General features: G+C 48.0%; 1 protein-coding gene across 1 annotated transcript in view; it reads left to right on the forward strand.

The window, feature by feature from the left end:
* Nucleotides 1-6,134: 6,134 nt before the first annotated feature.
* ATG14 (autophagy related 14) overlaps nucleotides 6,135-19,863 on the forward strand; it is a 35,102-nt gene continuing 21,373 nt past the window's right edge. The window contains 1 exon segment of the mRNA XM_068254959.1: nucleotides 6,135-6,388. Within this exon segment, the coding sequence (XP_068111060.1) occupies nucleotides 6,135-6,388 (254 nt within the window).

Consider the following 19,863-nt stretch of genomic DNA (forward strand, 5'->3'; position numbering starts at 1 on the left):
GCTCTTAACAAACAGGTGGAGCAATGGCTGACCCCGCACAAGCTTGAGATCGGCAGCTTGGTGTGTGAAAACGGCAGCAATCTCATTTCCGCGTTGAATTTGGGAAAGCTGACACATGTACCCTGCATGGCACATGTGCTGAATCTGGTCGTGCAAAGATTTGTGTCCAAGTACCCAGGCTTAGAGGACGTCCTGAAGCAGGCCAGGAAGTTATGTGGGCATTTCAGGCGGTCTTACACGGCCATGGCACGCTTTGCGGACATTCAGCGTAAGAAACAACTTGCCGGTGAGACGCCTGATTTGCGATAGCCCGACTCGCTGGAATTCCACCCTGCAGATGTTCTCTCGCCTGCTAGACCAGGAGAAAGCCGTCACCCAGTACCTGTATCATTACAGTACAAGGACACAATCTGGTAAGATGGGGATGTTGTGGCCCAACAACTGGACACTGATGCGAAATGCATGCAGGGTCATGGAGCCCTTTGAGGAGGTGACCAAACTGGTGAGTCGCGCTGAGGGCACCATCAGCGACTTGATCCCCTACGCTTACTTCCTGGAGCGTGCCGTGCATAGAGTGGTGGATACAGCTGTGGAGGAGCGTGAACGAGAACAGTTACGGCAGCAGGAGTCGTGGGAGCGATTTACATCCTAACCAGATGTTTCCACAACACCTGCGGCAGCACAGAGGGAGGAGGAAGAAGAGGAGTCGTGTGGGGAAGGAGAGGAGTCAGACTCTGATGATGAGGAAGGTGTTTCTGTGGAGGAGGAAGAGGCGGCGGAAGAAGAACAACCGCGGCAGCAGTCACAGAGGGCTTCTGCTGCTCCACGTTCCCGTGGTATTGTTCGTGGCTGGGGGGAGGAAGAGGAGTTGCGTCCCGTCACTGAGGGAGAGCAAGAGGAGATGGAGAGTACGTCTGCATCCAGGTTTGTGCAGATGGCCTCTTTCATGTTGTCCAGCCTGTTGAGGGACCTCTGTATCAAAAAACTCAAGGCGAATGACCTGTACTGGTTGGCCACGCTACTAGACCCTCGGTACAGGCACAAAGTGGCAGACCTGTTACCAACTCAACACAAGGCGGAAAGGATGCAGCACTTGTAGAACAAGCTGTCTGATGCTTTACAATGCATTTAAGGGTGATGTGGCTGCACAACTCAATCAAGGTACCACTGGCAGTAATCCTCCTCCTCCTCCCAAGTCCACGCAGGCAAGGACAGGACGCTCCAGCGATCTCAGGGTGATGTCGGACATGCAAACATTCTTTAGTCCAACTCCTCGCCATAGTCCTTCCGGATCCACCCTCCACCAATGCCTGGACCGGCAGGTAGCCGACTGCCTGGCCTTGAGTGTGGATGTAGACCCTGCGAACAGCGACGATGAACCCTTTGGACTACTGGTTGCGCAGGCTTGACCTGTGGCCAGAGCTGTCCCAATTTGCCATACAACTTCTCTCTTGCCCTGCCGCAAGCGTCCTGTCAGAAAGGACCTTCAGTGCAGCTGGAGGCATTGTCACTGAGAAGAGAAGTCGCCTAAGTCACAACAGTGTTCAGTACCTGACCTTTATCAAAATGAATGAGGAATGGATCACGGAGGGCTACTGCATGACCGAAGACTAAAGGTTGGTACACACGTCAGATAAAAGTCTTTGGAAAATGAAAGATCACAGACCAATTTTACCCCCTTCCATGTAGTATGAGAGCCATACTCTACACAGTCTATTCTATGGAGCTGAACTCCCCATCAGATAAAAATCTTTTCAAGATACTGCACACAAAGATGCTTTACACATGCAACAGATCAGTATATGCAAAAGATCAGTTCCTGCAAAAGATCCGTTCCTGCAAAATGCATTCAAAGTCTATGATATCTGCAGATCTCATACACACCTTGTTTAACGGACAATTATCTGCAGATCAGATCCACCAGGTTGGATCTTCAGATCTGCAGATAATTGTCTGATCTGCAGATGATGGTCCATTAAACAAGGTGTGTATGAGATCTGCAGATATCATAGGCTTTGAATGCATTTTGCAGGAACGGATCTTTTGCAGGAACGGATCTTTTGCAGGAACGGATCTTTTGCAGGAACGGATCTTTTGCAGGAACGGATCTTTTGCAGATACTGATCTGTTGCATGTGTACAGCATCTGTGTGTGCAGGATCTTGCAAAGATTTTTATCTGATGGGGAGTTCAGCTCCATAGAATAGACTGTGTACAGTATGGCTCTCATACTACATGGAAGGGGGTAAAATTGGTCTGTGATCTTTCATTTTCCAAAGACTTTTATCTGACGTGTGTACCCACCTTAAGTCAGTCCCCACACAAAGCATCTCTGCCTGCAGACCACTTGCCTTCTCCGCCACCACCAACAGGGTCCAGGACTCCTGAATTTTTAAGGCCGCTGCTAGCAGCGGCCGCTACACTAATTTTTCTGGTGCGTACATGTCTGCCTAATTTTTCTGTCTGCACTGCGGGCGGCTGCAACAAAAAAACGGCATGTACATGTGCCCATCCCCCTTCGTGATCATTACCTTGCCGCGGTGAAGGGGCTTGCGTATCACAATGAAGCAATGACCGCCGGCTATTTGAGTGTCTCGGGTGGGGGTGGGACACAAAAGATAAGGTCGTTGCTTCATTGTGGTCAGACCAAATTTGATCAACTGGACAGTCACTGTTCTATCATTGAGCTACCACAGCCCGGCGACCATATGGGCTTGAAAACGGCCACGGCCTACACTCTCTCGCCACGGTGCGCACCAGTCCAGCATGGCCGTCACTACGCAAACAGCTGTTTACGGTGCGTTACACAGTGAGTTTGGTGTGTCAGTGTGAAACAGAACCCTAATTACACTCCCTGATTGATGTATACACATGCAAGATGTTTTAAAGCACTTTAGGCCTGCAATTAAGCATTCAATGTGATTTCTGCCCTTAAAACGCTGCTTTGCGTCACATCCAGATTTTTCCCCGGGACTTTGGGCATGTATCCCACTCCGCCATGCCCCCCTCCAGGTGTTAGACCCCTTGAAACATCTTTTCCATCACTTTTGTGGCCAGCATAATTTTTTCTATTTTTCAAAGTTCGCATCCCCATTGAAGTCTATTGCGGTTCGCGAACCGAACCTTCCGCGAAGGTTCGCGAACCGAAAATCGGAGGTTCGCGACATCACTAGTGGTTAATGCTAACCGCAAACGCGGCAGTGAGAACACTACCATTTGTTACATGTAGCAGCGGTTTTTACAAAACTGCTAGCGTTTTGAATTGAGTGGGAATTGCACGATTCCCGCTCAAGTGTGAATGGGCCCTACAAAGCGCTAAGCGTGTGTGATTACGCTAGCGCTTTTTGGTCTGCACCGCCCCCTAACTAATGTAAACCACCTCAACTTATTCAGAGAATTAGGCCTCTTTCACACAAGCAGTTGATAGGCAGTGAAATGCCTCTCAAACTCCTAGAACTGCTCACTGCTGCCTGGTAACTGCTAGCTTAGCACACAGTTCAACTGTCAGTGTGAAATAGGCCCCAAACATACCTGAGGTGAACTGTAGCACTGCAACCAAACCTATACACTTGCAGGGGCACGAGAACTGTGACTACAATTTCCTGCCTTATCTTAATATTTTTCTTTTTTTTCATTCTCATTTTCAGTTTTTTTCTAACCAACTGGTTGGAGATATCAATGCAGATTTAGCAATAGTCTTGGGGCATCATTTTATAAGCCCTGTCCAAGAAACAAAACAATCTGTCATTATGGCAGACATCCCCTGATCTAGTGACTTATTAGTCAACTATTGGTTGGACATATACCCAAATGATGCTTGCCTGAGTGGTATGTGAGTTTGGGCTGAATGACTGGACAGGTATTCAAATGGGCGTATGAAGGAAATCGCCACCGGGAGACTTGGGCGCAGGATACAGCCGATCTATGGCTTATCCTGCTGCTGCACAAGTCCCGGCGGCGTTGATTACTATTCCCCCTCCAGGTCGCTGTGGATGGTGGGGAATCTTCCAGCACCTCAATGTCATTCCACTCTGTTCCATTCAGCAGCTGTCCCCTCCTAAAGCTGCACGTGCAGCCCCGAGCCTCTTCAATCGCACAGTTCGCACTCCAGTAGCTAGGAGTGTTCTCAACATGCACAGTTTGTAAAATGTGTACAATTGCACATGCACAAACTCTCCCGGCTATGCGAGTGTGATCGAGGAGGCGTGAGGCCATGGCTGTGCCTGGGTAGTTAACGGCTCAGTTGGCCAGCTGCTGAACAGAACAGAGTGGAAGGATGGCAAGGAACCAGAAAACCAACAGGGGGCTGAAAGAAGCATAAATTAAAAATAAATAAGGCATCTTGGAAATATGGTGCTGGGGATTGCTGCCAGTAGAATATCATTATAATTAATATCATTATGCTTGATTATGATAGGAAAATATTGGTAATGTTTAGATATTTTTTACTATGAATTAATCTAACCCTACCCACACAGAACTCTCCTTCCACCGATCACTAACCCTAAGATCACCCCATGCCCCCCCCCCCGTGCATAAACTTCCCCCTACCTAAACCTTAAAACCCCCCAATATGCGGTAAGCAAGGTAAATTTCAGCAACCGGAGGCACCTAATTAGCGGCAGTAAGGGCGCGATTCTACTTGAGCGGCGTGCGTCTGCGAGACGCGAGCCGGCTCTTCTGGGTCTGCGAGGAAAGCAGACGAATCACATCAGCCGTGCCATGCACGGCTATGGGATCCGCAGCCTCCCGTGCCGATTCGTATGGAAAAGCCAGCCGAAACGCTAGCGGTAGCGATTCAGCCAGCGTTACCATTGCACCCTATGGCAGAGTTTCCCCGCGCTATTCGCCTGCGGGGAAACTCTGCAGATTCGCGGCTGTTTCCGCTCAAGTAGAAACGCGCAATAAAAGTAAATTTCAGCGCCCAATAGCATCGCAGGTGCCAGGGGCTTGTAGAAATGCTATCGGGTTCTGAAATTTCACTGCCGGTAATAAGGTGCCTTTATAAAAGCCCTGATTTGCAGCAAAGAAGGTCATTTTGGGTGGCGGAACTGCGGCTTTTACAATTCGCGCCTATTGTGGTACTGTTTTTCTTGTAAGGTCTCATTTCCACTTCGCCGCACATAACTCCCCACGGGGGAGGGGGGTGTTTTTGATCCCATTCACTATACTGAATGGGATTGCGGGCACAATTGCCCCAAAATGCATGCACTCATGCACTGCGATTCAGCGCATGTATGGAAACTGCAGTCTATGCACTGTCTGATGTCCCTGCGATTGCGTTTCCATAAGCGCGGCGGATTGCATTTTGTGGTCCGTTAGCTAACGGAATCAGATCGCAAAACGCTGGGTAGTGGAAAAGGGCCCTAAGGGCTCCTGTGTCCTTTTTTTTTTTTTTTTTCAGGTTTTGCTGAAAGAAGCCCCAAGTAACTTAAAGAGACACTGTAACATCAAAAAGTTCCCTGGGGGGTACTCACCTTGGGAGGGGGAAGCCTCAGGGTCCCAATGAGGCTTCCCACGCCGTCCTCTGTCCCACGGGGGTCTTGCTGCAGCCCTTCAAAGCCGGCCCGACAGCCTGTTCAATATTTACCTTTCCAGGCTCCAGCAGGGGCGCTGTTTTTGCGGCTTTCAGCTCCGAATTAGACGGAAATACCCGATCTCAGTCGGGTCCGCTCTACTGCGCAGGTGCTGGAGACTTGCGCCTGCGCAGTAGAGCAGACCCGACGGCGATTGGGTATTTCCGCCTGTTTCGGAGCAGAGAGCCGCCACAGCACCTGCGCAGGAGTCGGGAAGGTAAATATTTACATCGCCGCTGTTCGGAGGGCTGCAGCGAGACCCCCGAGGGATGGAGGATGGCGTGGGATGGGAAGCATCATTGGGACCCTGAGGCTTCCCCCTACCGAGGTGAGTACTCCCTAGGGGAACTTTTTGATGTTACAGGTTTTCTTTAAATTGGGCAAGTTATTTTCACTTTTTACCCTTTAAAAAAAAGTGTAATTTCCCTCCATAGCCCATTCAGTGACACAGCAGCAGCCACAATGATGATCTCAAGCAAGCACCAGACTTCTTCACTACAGTCTGCAGCACAGCCACGTCATGTGACCAGCCGCTGCAGCACCGCCCCCTTCTCCCAGCATGCCTCCGCTTGAAAACAAAGTCCCACGTGACAGCCGGTGAGAGGGAGCTGTCATGGCGTCTCCCTGTGGGAAGGGAGCCCGGAGCGGGCAGGAGGGTGCCCGGCGGGGGGCGGAGCTGGTGGAGGACGCGGAGGGGCTGTACGTGGCGGTGGAGCGCTGCCCGCTGTGTAACACCACCCGCCGCCGCCTCACCTGCGCCCGCTGCGTCCAGAGCGGAGACTTCGTCTTCTTCGACGGCCGGGACACCGAGAGGTGAGCGGGGGCGGGGCTTATGCTATGTGGGGGGAGGGGAGGTGTGTAGGAACCCTCACTGGGCTTGCTGGCTCTTGTGGTTCACCGGTAGATGATGTAAGCAGTAGTCCCCGCCCCCTGGCCAGTGTTTACTCCTGAGGTCTCCCACACAGTCTGCCCCATCCCCCCTTCCAATATAGAGAAATACCCAGATATTGTATTTTATAGCTACACAGTGTACAATTTACACTTCTGATCCCATTTCCAATCAGGAAAATATTGGTTCTGGGGAAGAAAAAAAAACATATACAACCTACTGACTGCAAGTGACTGATTTCAAGCTCAAAATCGATTGCTTTCTTGATTAAAAGAAAGCTGATCGGACATGCTGTAAAATATCAATCAAAACTGGCTATCGTTGCGTGCGCATGTCCTTTTAATTCATTTTCGATTGAGACCCGTTTGGAAAAATGATCGGAAATCTCATCAGAATTTGAAAAATGTCCTATTTGTGTATGCTAGGTTTCTTCTATAGCCGATCAATAATCAGATCTGAATATCGATCTAATCACTCGCAGTATTCCTGGATTTATGCTAGGTACATACTATGAGGTTTTCTGGCAGATTTAGGGCCCATTTCCAGTTGCGCGGTTTCCGTGCCGAATCCACAGAGTTTTCCCGCAGGCAAATTGTGCAGGGAAAATCTGATCGATTTCCCATTGAAGTGAATGGAAAAGTATCAGGAATCAATTGGAAATCAGATTGGACATGTTGGAAATAATCGATCTGACAGTAAATCTGCCCGAAAATCTCACTGTGTACCAAGCATTAGGAAAGCTAGTATTTCAATTAGTCTGAGTCTTCCACACCAGCCCTTTGGATGTGGACTGAATGGACTTGGACGTGAGAGGTATATGGAGGCTGTCATATTTATTTCCTTTCGAACAATACCAGTTGACTGGTTTTCCTTCTGATTATCTGCCTTTAAAGAGAACCCGAGGTGTGTTTAAAGAATGTTATCTGCATACAGAGGCTAGATCTGCCTATACAGCCCAGCCTCTATCGCTATCCCAAACCCCCATAAGGTCCCCCTGCACTCTGCAATCCCTCATAAATCACAGCTGTGCTGTGAGGCTGTGTTTACATCTGTAGTGTCAGTCTCAGCTGCTCCCCCGCCTCCTGCATAGCTCCGGTCCCTGCCCCCGTCCCTTCCCTCCAATCAGCAGGGAGGGAAGGGAAGCAGGCGGGGACTGGAGTTCTGCAGGAGGCGGGGAGAGCAGCAGACTGACACTATAGAGATAAACACAGCCAGCTCTGACAAGCTGTTTGTCAGCAGAGTGGCTGTGATTTATGAGGGATTGCAGAGTGCAGGGGGACCTTAGGGGGGTTTGGGATAGCAACAGAGGCTGGGCTGTATAGGCAGATCCAGCCTCTGTATGCAGATAATAATCTTCAAACCCACCTCGGGTTCTCTTTAATGCTTGATACACACCATGCAATTTTCCCATCAGATTGATGGGTAAAATCGCTAATTTCTGAGAAGTCCGATCAGGTTTCTGATTGATTTTTATTCGATATAGAAGAAAGCTTACTGTACATGGCGATAGTCTACCTTTGGGGACCCAGCAGGAAACTTAAAGGGAACCTTAACTGAGAGTGATATGGATGTTTCAGTTGCCTGGCAGTCCAGCTGATCTCTGTTGCTGAATCACACCCTGAAACAAGCATGCAGCTAATCCAGTCTGACTTCAGTCAGAGCACCTGATCTGCATGCTTGTTCAGGGGCTGTGGCTAAAAGTATTAGAGACACAGGATCAGCAGGCGATTCAGGCAACTGGTATTATTTTAAAAGAAAAAATCCATATCCTTCTCAGTTTAGGTTCCCTTTAATAGGGAACAGTTCTCCAATCACAGCACCCTCTACAGCACAAAGCATTGTGATTGACTGAATAGTGTGGGTGTAGTTTACTACAACCTATCTGAAACCTAAAAGTTTGAGAGGGCCCACCCAATCATGTTTGTGGAATTTCCTGCCCCTAAATTAGACTGTGATTGGGTGGACAGCCCCATCTTGCACTTTTATGTTTCAGGTAGGTTGTAGTAAACTATGCCCTCACTATTTGGCCAATCACAACGCGTCATGCTGTGTAGAGGGAGCTGTGCATTGCTGCATAACATGGGTCCACCTGTGTTTCACAGTAGAAATGGTGCCATAGGCTGCATTTCCACTGGGGTGCCAAGTCCGTTTCCAAAATGGATGTAGCACATGTGCGGATGCAAATTGGCATCCGAGTGCCGAAATATGCAGCATACATAGGTTTTTGTTTGTTTTTTCGGGTGGGCGGGTTCCACCGCACACAATTCGGATGCGGCCTATGGATTTTAACCAGCTGCGTTTCTGCATTTAAAAATCGCATGCAGAAAACGCTTGCGATCCGGTTCTAGTGGAAATGGTCCATAAGGCCTTCCAGCACGGATCAGCTAATTTCAGCGCAGCGCTGTGTCTATCATTTTGGCACCACCATAGGCCGTAATGACACTTACGGCTATAGCGGAGCTCAGCCACTAATCTGGGCGGCAGCCACTGCCGGAGCTCAAATTAGAATACAAGGTAATTCAGCCTCCAGCAATAGCCAGTGCATGAATTACACGTGTACCTCTCCCAGACTCCCCCACCGACTTGCGACAGCTCGCAGCGGGAATAGTAACCTGGGCCCGAGTTTCAGCCGGAGCAAGGTGAGCCATCTTTCGGCTTTGCCCTGCTTCCAAATTTGGCCACGGCCATTTGAAATGTATGCCTTCCAGCATGTTAGATTGATTGCTGTCACACTGCCACTCTTGTAGTCTTGCTCCATTACAGCTACCAAATTAATTTCCATACAACTATATAGCAATTAGATTTTTATTATTGTGTCCTTTTAATGGCACGGTGCATCATCTGTGTCACACAGCGGTATGCGAGCAATTACAGACGTTACGCAAGTCCTCACACCTGGCTACGTGCTCTAATGGTTGTTAGTTGTAATTGTCTTATAATGATTACGGAGGTTGGTGCAGGCTTTGCGACTCGTGTTGTATTTGGATGACGTAGTCAGGCATCCTCCTGGTTAAATCCTTTAATTGATATTGACATTGTATTGATCTTATGTGTAAAATAAATATTGTGCAGGGAGAAGTCACATGTAAGTATGTGCACATTCTTTATTCTTGGAACAAAGCCTTATGCTGGATACACACCATGCGTTTCCGCGTTCGATGCAGCCGTCGATACGCGTCGATTCGATTATTTCCGACATGTCCGATTCAAGCTTCGATGGATCGTTATGTCGATTTGCCATACTTTACATGGCATTCGACCTAAAAATCATCGAAATTCGTTCAGAAATAATCGAATCGACGCGTATCGACTGCCGCGTGCGACGCGGAAACTCATGGTGTGTATCCAGCATTAAGCTGGCCATACACTGGCCCGATTTGCGCCCGTTTCGACAGCAGATTCGATCACTGGGATCGAATCTGCTGCCAATCGTTCACGCTACACGCCGAATTTTGATCCATTCCGTCCGATCCCGTAGATCGCGCCGTGCGGAAAATAACCGTCGATCGCCCGTGGGTAAAGAGCGCATCGCTAGCGGCGTTCGAGTGCCCGACGACTGACGCAATAGAGCTGCAATACATTACCTGCTCCGCCGGCACGACTCCCGGGTCTCCGCTCTTCTTCTCCGTCTCCGCTCTGGTCTCCGGCATGCTTCCCTTCTTCCTGTCCCGGCAGGAAGTTTAAACAGTAGAGGGCGCTCTACTGTTTAAACTTCCCCCAGACAGGAAGAAGTAAAGCATGCCGGACCTGGAGACCAGAGCGGAGACGGAGAAGAAGAGCGGAGACACGGGAGTCGCGCCGGCGGAGCAGGTAATGTATGCGGGATGGGGGGAGCGGCGGCAGCACCACCACAACAGATTGTGATCGGTTTCAGGCTGAAATCGGTTCACGATCTGTTTGCAGTAAAGGCAGCCATACGATCCCTCTCTGATCAGATTCGATCAGAGAGGGATCTATCTGTTGGTCGAATCTGATGGCAAATCGACCAGTGTATGGCCACCTTAAGTAGTAGCGTCATGTTTCTACACACAGGCAGTCGCCCCCCCCCCCCCCACCTTTCGGGACCTTACTGTGTTAAAACGGACCTGAACTCAGAACTTCCTCACTGTTCTAAAAGATGAGCAACAGCATAATAACCTTTAAAGAAAAATATTTCTTTGTTACAGCTGATAGATCCTGCAATAAATCTGCACCGTGTTTATTTCCTGCTTTCATGGAAGCAGACCGTATTAACATCCTGTGTTTACAAATTAGCTGCTCTGCCAAGGCATCCAGCTGACACATATGAGAGATCAAATTACACTTGTGATTAGTCACAGATGAGGGGGTAGTTAGACCGGCTAAACACTCTTAGGGCTCGTTTCCACTATCGCGAATCCGCATGCGTCCAACGCAATTGGCCTGTTTCCACTGTAGCGTTGTTGAGGTGCGTTTTTCCACTGTTTCCAACGCAATTGGCCTGTTTCCACTGTAGCGTTGTTGAGGTGCGTTTTTTTTCAGCGGTGAAAAAACGCACAAAAGAGCCGCAGAATTCGCCTGCGAGTGGAATGCATGCGAAGCGCATGCTATGTATTTAATAGGGAAATCGCATGCGTTTTCCCCATGCGTTTTTTGCCGCAAATTCGCATGCGAATTTGCATAGGTACCAATGTAAATTCACACAGGCAGTGACATGGTTAAAATCGCATATACCTTCACCTACGCGAATTCGCAGCAAAAAACGCACGGGGAATCGCATTCGCATGCGATTTCATCAGCAGTGGAATCCAGGCGATTCCGCACCGCAATAGTGGAAACGAGCCCTCAAGTACATACAGGGTGCATTTCTCTGTTTACCTTTTTTTCCTGTGCAAGAGTTTAGGTCCACTTTAAGTGATGTCATCCATCACAGCAACAGAGGCTATGCACACACAGATTCTTGCTCAATGTTTCCAAATGATCGAATCGATTCTGCTGAATGATTATCAATAGATTCCAGCATGGAATGCATTAAAAAAAATTGCTCTAACTACAGAATCGAACAGTGCATTTCTGGGGGCTGATTGACCAATCTTCCACCCAGTTCGATCAATTCCTCAATGGATTTTAGGCCAAAGTCTATAGGTGGCCACACACCATACAATAAAATGATCCAATTATATGGCAATTCAACTGAAACAATCAGTTGTCCCAAAAAATCTGGGAGATTGGGAGTGTTAATATATATTTTTTTTTTTTTTTTTTCTTCTGATAAATCTTTTGTGCAGTTTACTCCCACTTTTTTCCCTTTGTGAGGTGAAGCACAGATTTCAGTCACATGTGGTGATGTGGTGTCACATAGAGGTAGGCCTTGTTCACATTGCATTCCGTTCGCGTGTTCGTCCACGTTGGGCTTTTTTTGACGCATATTTATTTTTTCTGATTCTCGGTGCTTGGGTGGGCAATTCGTTTTTGTGCTTAGTGGGTTTCTAAGCATTTTTTCCCGAGCGGGTTTATAATTCACTCCCTGAAGCAAGTCAGGAAGTGAACTCTTTGACCCGGAAAAAAATACAATGTACAATGTATTGCCTTATTGTGCGTTTTCCAATTTTCCTATACCTTCCACTGAGGCGGAATCGCCCCGAAAATGGTCCACGCACCGCTTTACTAGTTGCGCAGCACACGACCAGCACTGATATGAACCTTCTCATAGACATTCATTGGCTACGCGGTCGGGGAGCGTTTTTTAAAAACTGCACGCGGCCCAAAAAAAGCCAAAAACGCCTGCAGTGTGAACAAGCCCCCAGTGAGTATATTTCATGCAGGTTTCCTGAGGCCCCAAAAGAGAAAGAAATTGAGCCAGTTACTGTCAGGAGTTGAACAACCAACTGATGATGTAATTTGCTCAATAAGAAGTATGTTTTTTCCAGAGTAAAATGAGCCATAAATTACTTTTCTCCTATGTTGCTGTCACTTACAGTAGGCAGTAGAAATCGGACAGAACCGACAGATTTTGGACTAGTCCACCTCTTCATGGGGGATTCTCAGCAAATTATGTTTGCACATATTTTAATTTTTTTTTTTGCCATAGTACCCATTTAAGGTCTTATTCACATGGAGCTATTTAAATGCCTGGTCAACAGCGTTAAGGCCTTGTTCACATTATCACACGCTGTACAATCGCAACGCGTACGATTGCACACCATCTGTGTTTGTCTGCGTTGCTGATCACTTTCACTGTAGTGAATGGATCAGCCACACGTTTTGTTAACCGCACTGGTCCGGAACGCATGCAGTGTGAACATTACAGTGCAGTCTATGCACTTCTGATGTTCCTGCGTGTCTGCCTCCTACACGCATTGCCGAAATACGGATGGCAAAGCGTGTAATGTGAACGAGGCCTAAAGGACAACTGAAGGGAGAGGGATATGGAGGCTGCCATACTTATTTTCATTTAAAGTATACCAGTTGCCTGGCTGCCCTGCTGATCTTTTTGGCTGCAGTAGTGTCTGAAGCATACGCCTGAAACAAGCATGCAGCTAATCCAGTCAGAGCACCTGATCTGCATGCTTGTTCAAAGTCTGTGGCTTAAAGTATTAGAGGCAGCTGATCGCACGTTAAAACAACATTTAATGCAGAATAACTCACTGCAATGAAAAATCAATGCCCTGTTCACAGTGCACACGTTGCGTTGGTGTCTAACGCTGCACGTTAAATGAAAGTGCTGCATGCTGTGCGTTATACACGTTATTAGCTGCGTTGGACTGTTTGCACATGCTTAGTAATGACTAGGAAGCATACTTTTAACTGCCTGTATGCTCTACTCTACTGTATGCGACGATAACAGGGCATTAAGTTGCGGTGCAACTTTTTTGGGGCGTTGCATTGTAAGTTTGTGTTGCGACTTTAACGTCGCATCAAAACGCAACGTCTCACTGTGAAAGAGGCCTAAAAGGAAATAAATATAGCGGCCTTGATATCCCTCTCAGGTCAGTTGTCCTTTGGCAGATCACGTTCCAGTTGGTGGGGCTTCTGCTCGTCCGTCCCGCTTTCTTCTCTGTAGGACAGAACGTTCTTTCTGACAGAGAACAGAGATGCATTTAGTCACGTATAATGAATAGGCTGGCACTGCACAGCATTGTGGCCAGCAGATACGGGCAGGCAGCGTGCAGCACTTGGTAATGCTCTGTAAGTGAACAGATCCTCTGGTATTTCCATTGGTTGGCAGCAGTGTGAATAGTATGGCTTCTCTCACAACATGCATTGCAGTGTGTTTTTCCGCAGGAGGCAGAGGCTTGCTGTTCTGTCTCGATTCCCGCTTTATGTGTGAGGAACTCTCTGGAAAACCCAGTCTGTATAGCAATATGTCTCCACACTGATTCAGGATTCTCCACGGGCAGTTTTACTCGATGAAAAAAGACTCCAAGGAGAATCCAAAGTATCTTTTCTTAAATGCAAAGCATACAGGGATGTTTTTAGAGCTTTTCCATAAGTAAGAAGACTAATGCTGGTTTCACACTATAAACTGGCGTCTGCGGTGTGTTGCGCTGCTGCACTGCCAAAAACAGGCCTTCAGGGAACACAGCGTTAGTACACAGTGTTCCCTGTTTGGCCATGCGTGCGATCGGCTGCGGGAGCGCACATGGCCTTCTGGACGTAGCTTCTATGTCCAGAAGGCTTAAATGGTTAAGTAGTAAAAATCTGACATTACTGAAAGATTTTGGACTAGCCCATCTTCTCATAAGGGAGTTCTCGGGGTTTTCTTTATTACTAAAAGCACTTAGTGAATGGCAGTTGCTCCATCCAACTGCCAAAAAAGTGTGCAGGGAGGCTGGCCAGCATCCTTGTATAAATCTTTCTCAGGGAGTGTCTTTATAAAGAATAAAGGCTATGCTGAGAATCCCCTATGGGGAGATGGACTAGCCCAAAACCTGTCGGTAATGTCAGATTTCTAAAACTTACTGTAAGTGACAGCAACATAGGAGAAAATAAATGTATGGCTCATTTTACTCTGGAAGAAATGTACTTCATATTTGTATGTGTTTTAAATTTTAAGATTTTCGCAACAGTTCCTCTTTAACAGAGGAGTAGGAAGCAGAGGGCGGAACTCTCTGGGAATTGCTACTTCTGTACAAGACTGTTATTCCATTTCTCTGAAACAGTTTATACAAAACAATAATGTTAATATGATGGGAAGCAGGCGTGCGATGTGCAGATCCGATCTCCCCATAATTCCTGGGAGATGTTTATCTGTCAGACTCTCGCCTTACGCCAGCAGACAGGATGTGGTTTGTGTAGTCACGGAGATATCGGCTCACAGATCCTCATTCCATTGTGCTTTCCGGGAGCCACACACATTGCCTCTGCCTCGGCCAGCGTGACAGCGCCTGCTACACCAAACGTGCAGCGTCTGTGTGGCCTGGAGCAGCGAGCGGTGTGTGTGACCGAGCACGTGACCTCATCACTGCTAATCGCAGGTGATTCATTATGCAGCATTCCTCTGTGTGTTATTCTATAGCGCTTCTGCTTTCCAGGATCCTGACAGTGACAAGCCTGTGACAGCTGCTGATTCCTGCGAGCTATAACTGCGGAGAGTCATAAATATAGCACTGATGAGATGGAAAATGTGAGCCAGTTGCTTGTCATATTGTGCTTCAGCAGGTGTAATTATAGCAGGGAAACGTTAGGAGTAAACACAGGATCACACGGAGGGGGCATGCAAAATTGGCACTGTGGAAATTTGGGCACAGGAAATATCTATTAGTAGAGTATTGGTAAAAATTACCAATATTTTTATCTAACCCTATTCTCACACGAGCCCTTGCTTTACTAATGCCTAACCGTAACCAACCTACCACCCACCAATACCTAACCCTAACCAATCTTCACCCTCCCCCCCCCCCCCCCCCCCACCAATGCCTAACCCACCCACCCTCTCACCAATGCCTAACCAACCTCCACACCAATGCCTAACCCTAACCAGCCTGACACCCCCGCCCAAGCCTAACCCTAACTCCCACACCCTCCCACCAATGCCTAGCCCTAACCAAGCCCCCCCCCCCCCCCAGCCTAACCCTAACCCTCCCACCAATGCCTAACCAACCTTCACCTCCCCCACCAATGACTAACCCCAACCAACCCCCACCTCCCCCACCAGTGCCTAATCCTAACCAACTTCTGCCCCTCCTCCCACCAATGACTAACCCTAACCAATGTCCGCCCCCCACCAATGTCTAACCCCAACCAACCCCCACCTCCCCCACCAGTGCCTAATCCTAACCAACCTCTGCCCCTCCTCCCACCGGTGACTAACCCTAACCAACCTCCGCCCCCACCAATGCCTAACCCTAACCAACCCCCCCCCCCCACTAATTCTTGACCCTAACCAACCCCCCCCCCACCAATGCCTAACCCTAAGCTCCTGCTCTTATTAATTTATGGCAAATGCACGAAAAATGCTGCAGGCACTACTTTTGCAATTGGGTTTAAATGGATCGCCCTGCACTGTAAAGACAACACAGTTAATATGTTAATGCGTTTTAAATATAGAAGCACATGAAGTGTGGAAGGGCTCTTATACTTAGGGGCCATTTGTTTTTGATAGTGGTTTTAATTGAGCCTAGCTTTGGTTTTATGTTGTATGTATGGCCACCTTAACTATTCTCTCACCTCCTGTTTGCATTGCAAATGCAGCTTATTATGAAGCACTGAGAAGAGGCTGCAGCCCAGCTGTCCTACTCCTGAAGTCCTGTTATTTCTCATCAGACACCTGCTGGAACATTCTGTGCAGGCTTTGTAGTCTACCTCGGATGATAAGGGGAGACAGTTGGCATCCAGTCACTGTGCAAGAGCCAGTAACATAGCACTATAGCACAGGGCATATGTCAAGTCACCCCCAAAGCTTTGTATTATGCTGGGAATACACGGCTCGATTTTGAGCCATTAAGATGGCACAATAAATCATTTCCGACATGTCCGATCTCTCGCCTGATTGTTTCGCCGCTCTATTCCGGATTGAAGTGAATGGAAAAAAGATAAGAAAAACGAGCCGAAGATAAGACTGCGGAATCGAGCGGCGAAACGATTAACCACTTGCCGACGGCTACACGCCGGTAGGCTTGGCCGCGGCGGCAGCCCCAGGACCGCCTAACGCCGATTGGCGGAAAGTCCTGGGGCTTGCATTTGCAGGAGATCGCACGCAGGATGCACGCGCATCCCCTGCTTGGTGGGCGGAGCGGAGCTCCGCCTTCAGTCTCCGAGCGGCGATTGCCGCTCTGGAGACTGTAACGGTGAAACCTGCGCTTAATTGTATTGTACAGCGCTGCGATCTGCAGCAGCGCTGTACTGGGGACAGCCGTGTGACACGGCTGTCCCCCTGGAGGACGAGAGAGCGATCGGCTCTCATAGGCTGAAGCCTATGACAGCCGATCGCCGTTATTGGCTGCCTGGGGGGTGGGAGGGATGGAGGGAATAAAATATTTAAAAAAATACACGAATTTAATAAAAAAAAAAAAAAATAACATAAATATTTATATTTAAAAAAAAACACTGCAGGAGCGATCAGACCCCACCAATAGAGAGCTCTGTTGGTGGGGACAAAAGGGGGGGGGGGGGGAATCATTTGTGTGCTGTGTTGTGCGGTCCTGCAGCTTGGCCTTAAAGCTGCAGTGGCCAATTTTGAACAAAATGACCTGGTCACTAGGGGGGTTTAAGCCCACGGTCCTCAAGAGGTTAAGCGGCAAAATCGACCCATGTATTCCCAGCATAAGAATCCAAATCAAGCAAGTCCAGTAAAGCCTCTCTTTTTTTTCATGTATATCATACTAAAGTCTCGTATGAACAGATCTTACAGTTAACATAGCCTTGAACCTTGGCTGTGTGTTTTTGTTTCTATTTACTTTTCAGGAGAGCCATGGCTGCATTCTATTGCAGTTCAACCTCAAACTTTGCATAGAAGAAGCAATGAGTTTTTAAAGGTGCCCATACATCAGAAGATGTATGGGCAGATCGACAAAGAGACAGCTCTCTCTCTCTGATTGAATCTGATCGGAGAGAGATCTGTTACCTTCCCGTACGCTGCAGGCCAATTTCCAGTCAATGTCAGCATGAAATCTCTGGGGAATCAGCCTTGTGACCTCGCCCCCAACGTCATGCACACGTTACACCGGCAATCACATGGGTCGCCTGTATCCGGGGGAGGCGGGGACAGCGCCATGGGTTTCGTCGCTCGTCCCGATATCGCACGCTGTAAGCCCGGTGCACCCGATTGCGCAAGTAGTCCCTACATCTTGCTGCATGTCCGATCAATGGTTGCATCGTTGATCAGGCATGCTCTTGGCGACACCGATTTTCATCCCATTTACAATAATCGAATTGGATGATCGATCGGCTGCCAAGTCACCTGATGTACGGCCACCTTAACATTTGTGGGGGAAAGTTATAAAGAGTTAACACAGGAAGGTTCAGGGGGCTACTTCATAGCCCCGTGTTCATATGTAAGCCTCCATCTTCTGTGTCCCTTGCTACAGATATGCCTTGGTAATTCATATGTCCCCCACCTCGCAATGCATAGTGGGAGATGTAGTTCCCATTGATATTGGTACACCAGGTTCAGAGTTAGGCTACTACTCTAAATAGCGGCGGAGGTCTGTCAGCAGTGCCATTGGTTCGGCTGCAGAGGAGTACAGTTACCGGCGGAGGCAGCGCTTGGGCAAGTATCTGCTACTATATAGCTGAATCCCACATTAGCTCTAATTTAGTGTTGGGCATAGGTAGAACAGTTTAACCCATTGGCAACTTCAATAGAGTTATGTCGTTTGAGATAAGTGCGCTGCTTTTGTCCTCAGTCCACAGAACTCCTTGTGCTGTAAATTCTTTGGATGCTTTGATCTCTCTCTGCTTTTAGAAAATATAAAAACTGAAAGCAGACGTCCTCTGTTATTGTCTCACACTGCCCTCTAGTGACAAGTGGCCATAAATACACATTACAGGCGTACTAATTGGAAGCAGGGAAACGTAACAAATAAGAAATTAAAAAAAATGTGCTAAAATAAATTGGCCTGGAGCACTTGCAAGCCTCCAAATAAATTGGCTGCTAAGGGGTTAATATGAGTCAGTGGGGAGGGTTAATGTGAGAGCTTATGGAAGGTAAGAGTAGAATATCGGTAACATTACCGATATTCTACTATCGGTATTTCCGATACCGCCCAAATTTCCGGATGCATTTTTGCATGAACAAGCCTATATAGCGTCTATAACAGAAAGATGTCCAGTGGCACCTTCATTTATCTTTATAGCATGCCCTGGGTTCCGGGGTGTCAAACTCCATCACGTAAGGGGCCAAACTCTAAAATATAGTCTAAGTTGCAAGACAAATTGTAAATGAAGATTTAACAGTTATTGAACAGTCTCAAATAAAGCGTCATAACTATATTGACCTTGGGGGGGGGGGGGGGGGCTTGATCCCTGCTTTTCCTCCTTCTGCAGAGTAGCACAGTGGAGCGGCTACTCCCCCCTCTGCAGAGTAGCTTAGTGGAGCAGTGTAATATTCACCTGCTCCGGTGCTGTTTCAGGTCTCCTCTAATCTTCCTGACAGCCACACGCGCTATCCTGCATACATCTGAATGCATGTCACATGAACAAGAGCTGGAGGTGTGGAAGTTTCAGAGCGTGCAGCTGCCAGGAAGAACAGACAGGACTCAGCACTGGAGCAGGTATTACACTGCTCCACTGCACTACTACATGGGGAGATGGTGCCAGAGGGAAAGGTGTGTAGGTGTGTGTGTGTGTTTTATCAGCCACAGGGGAATTTGGATCATGCTAAATTCATGGAGGGGATCCTGTGGGTTGTTGCTGCACCCAGGCTCAAACTGACAAGACTTACACCAGAAACCCTGTCATCCTCTGGATGGTATAGCAGTGTACTGTTTTTCTTTTAGGCCTTGTTCACATTCCGTTCGCGTTGGGCGGTTTTTTGCGATTTCTGTGTGGGCGTTTTTGGTAAGCGTTTTTGTAAACGGTTTTGCAGAGCGATTCTGTTTTTTCAGGAAGTGAACTCTTCGACCCGGAAAAAAATAAGTACAATGTACTTATTTGTAAAAACGTGAACCCAATCACTGCACAAAGTGATTTTTTTTGTGAGCGTTTTGCGTTTTTCTTATACCTTCCATTGTAGCAAAATCGCACAGAAAATGGTCCATGCATCGCTTTTCTGATCAGAAAGCGCATGGAACGCCCCAATCTAAACCAGCGCATAGGAAAGAATTGCGTAAGCGGTTTCAGGGCGTTTTTGAAAAATCGCCAGTGCTTACGAAAATGATAAAGCGTCTCTAGTGTGAAGGAGTCCTCACTGCTTACAATGATGCACATGTGAAGCTCTGGAGGGCCACATAAAATGGCGAGGGCCGCATTCTGCCCGCGGGCCTTGTGTCTGTCACCTGTC

Source organism: Hyperolius riggenbachi, chromosome 9, assembly GCF_040937935.1.
Source record: "Hyperolius riggenbachi isolate aHypRig1 chromosome 9, aHypRig1.pri, whole genome shotgun sequence".
Classification (NCBI taxonomy): domain Eukaryota; kingdom Metazoa; phylum Chordata; class Amphibia; order Anura; family Hyperoliidae; genus Hyperolius; species Hyperolius riggenbachi.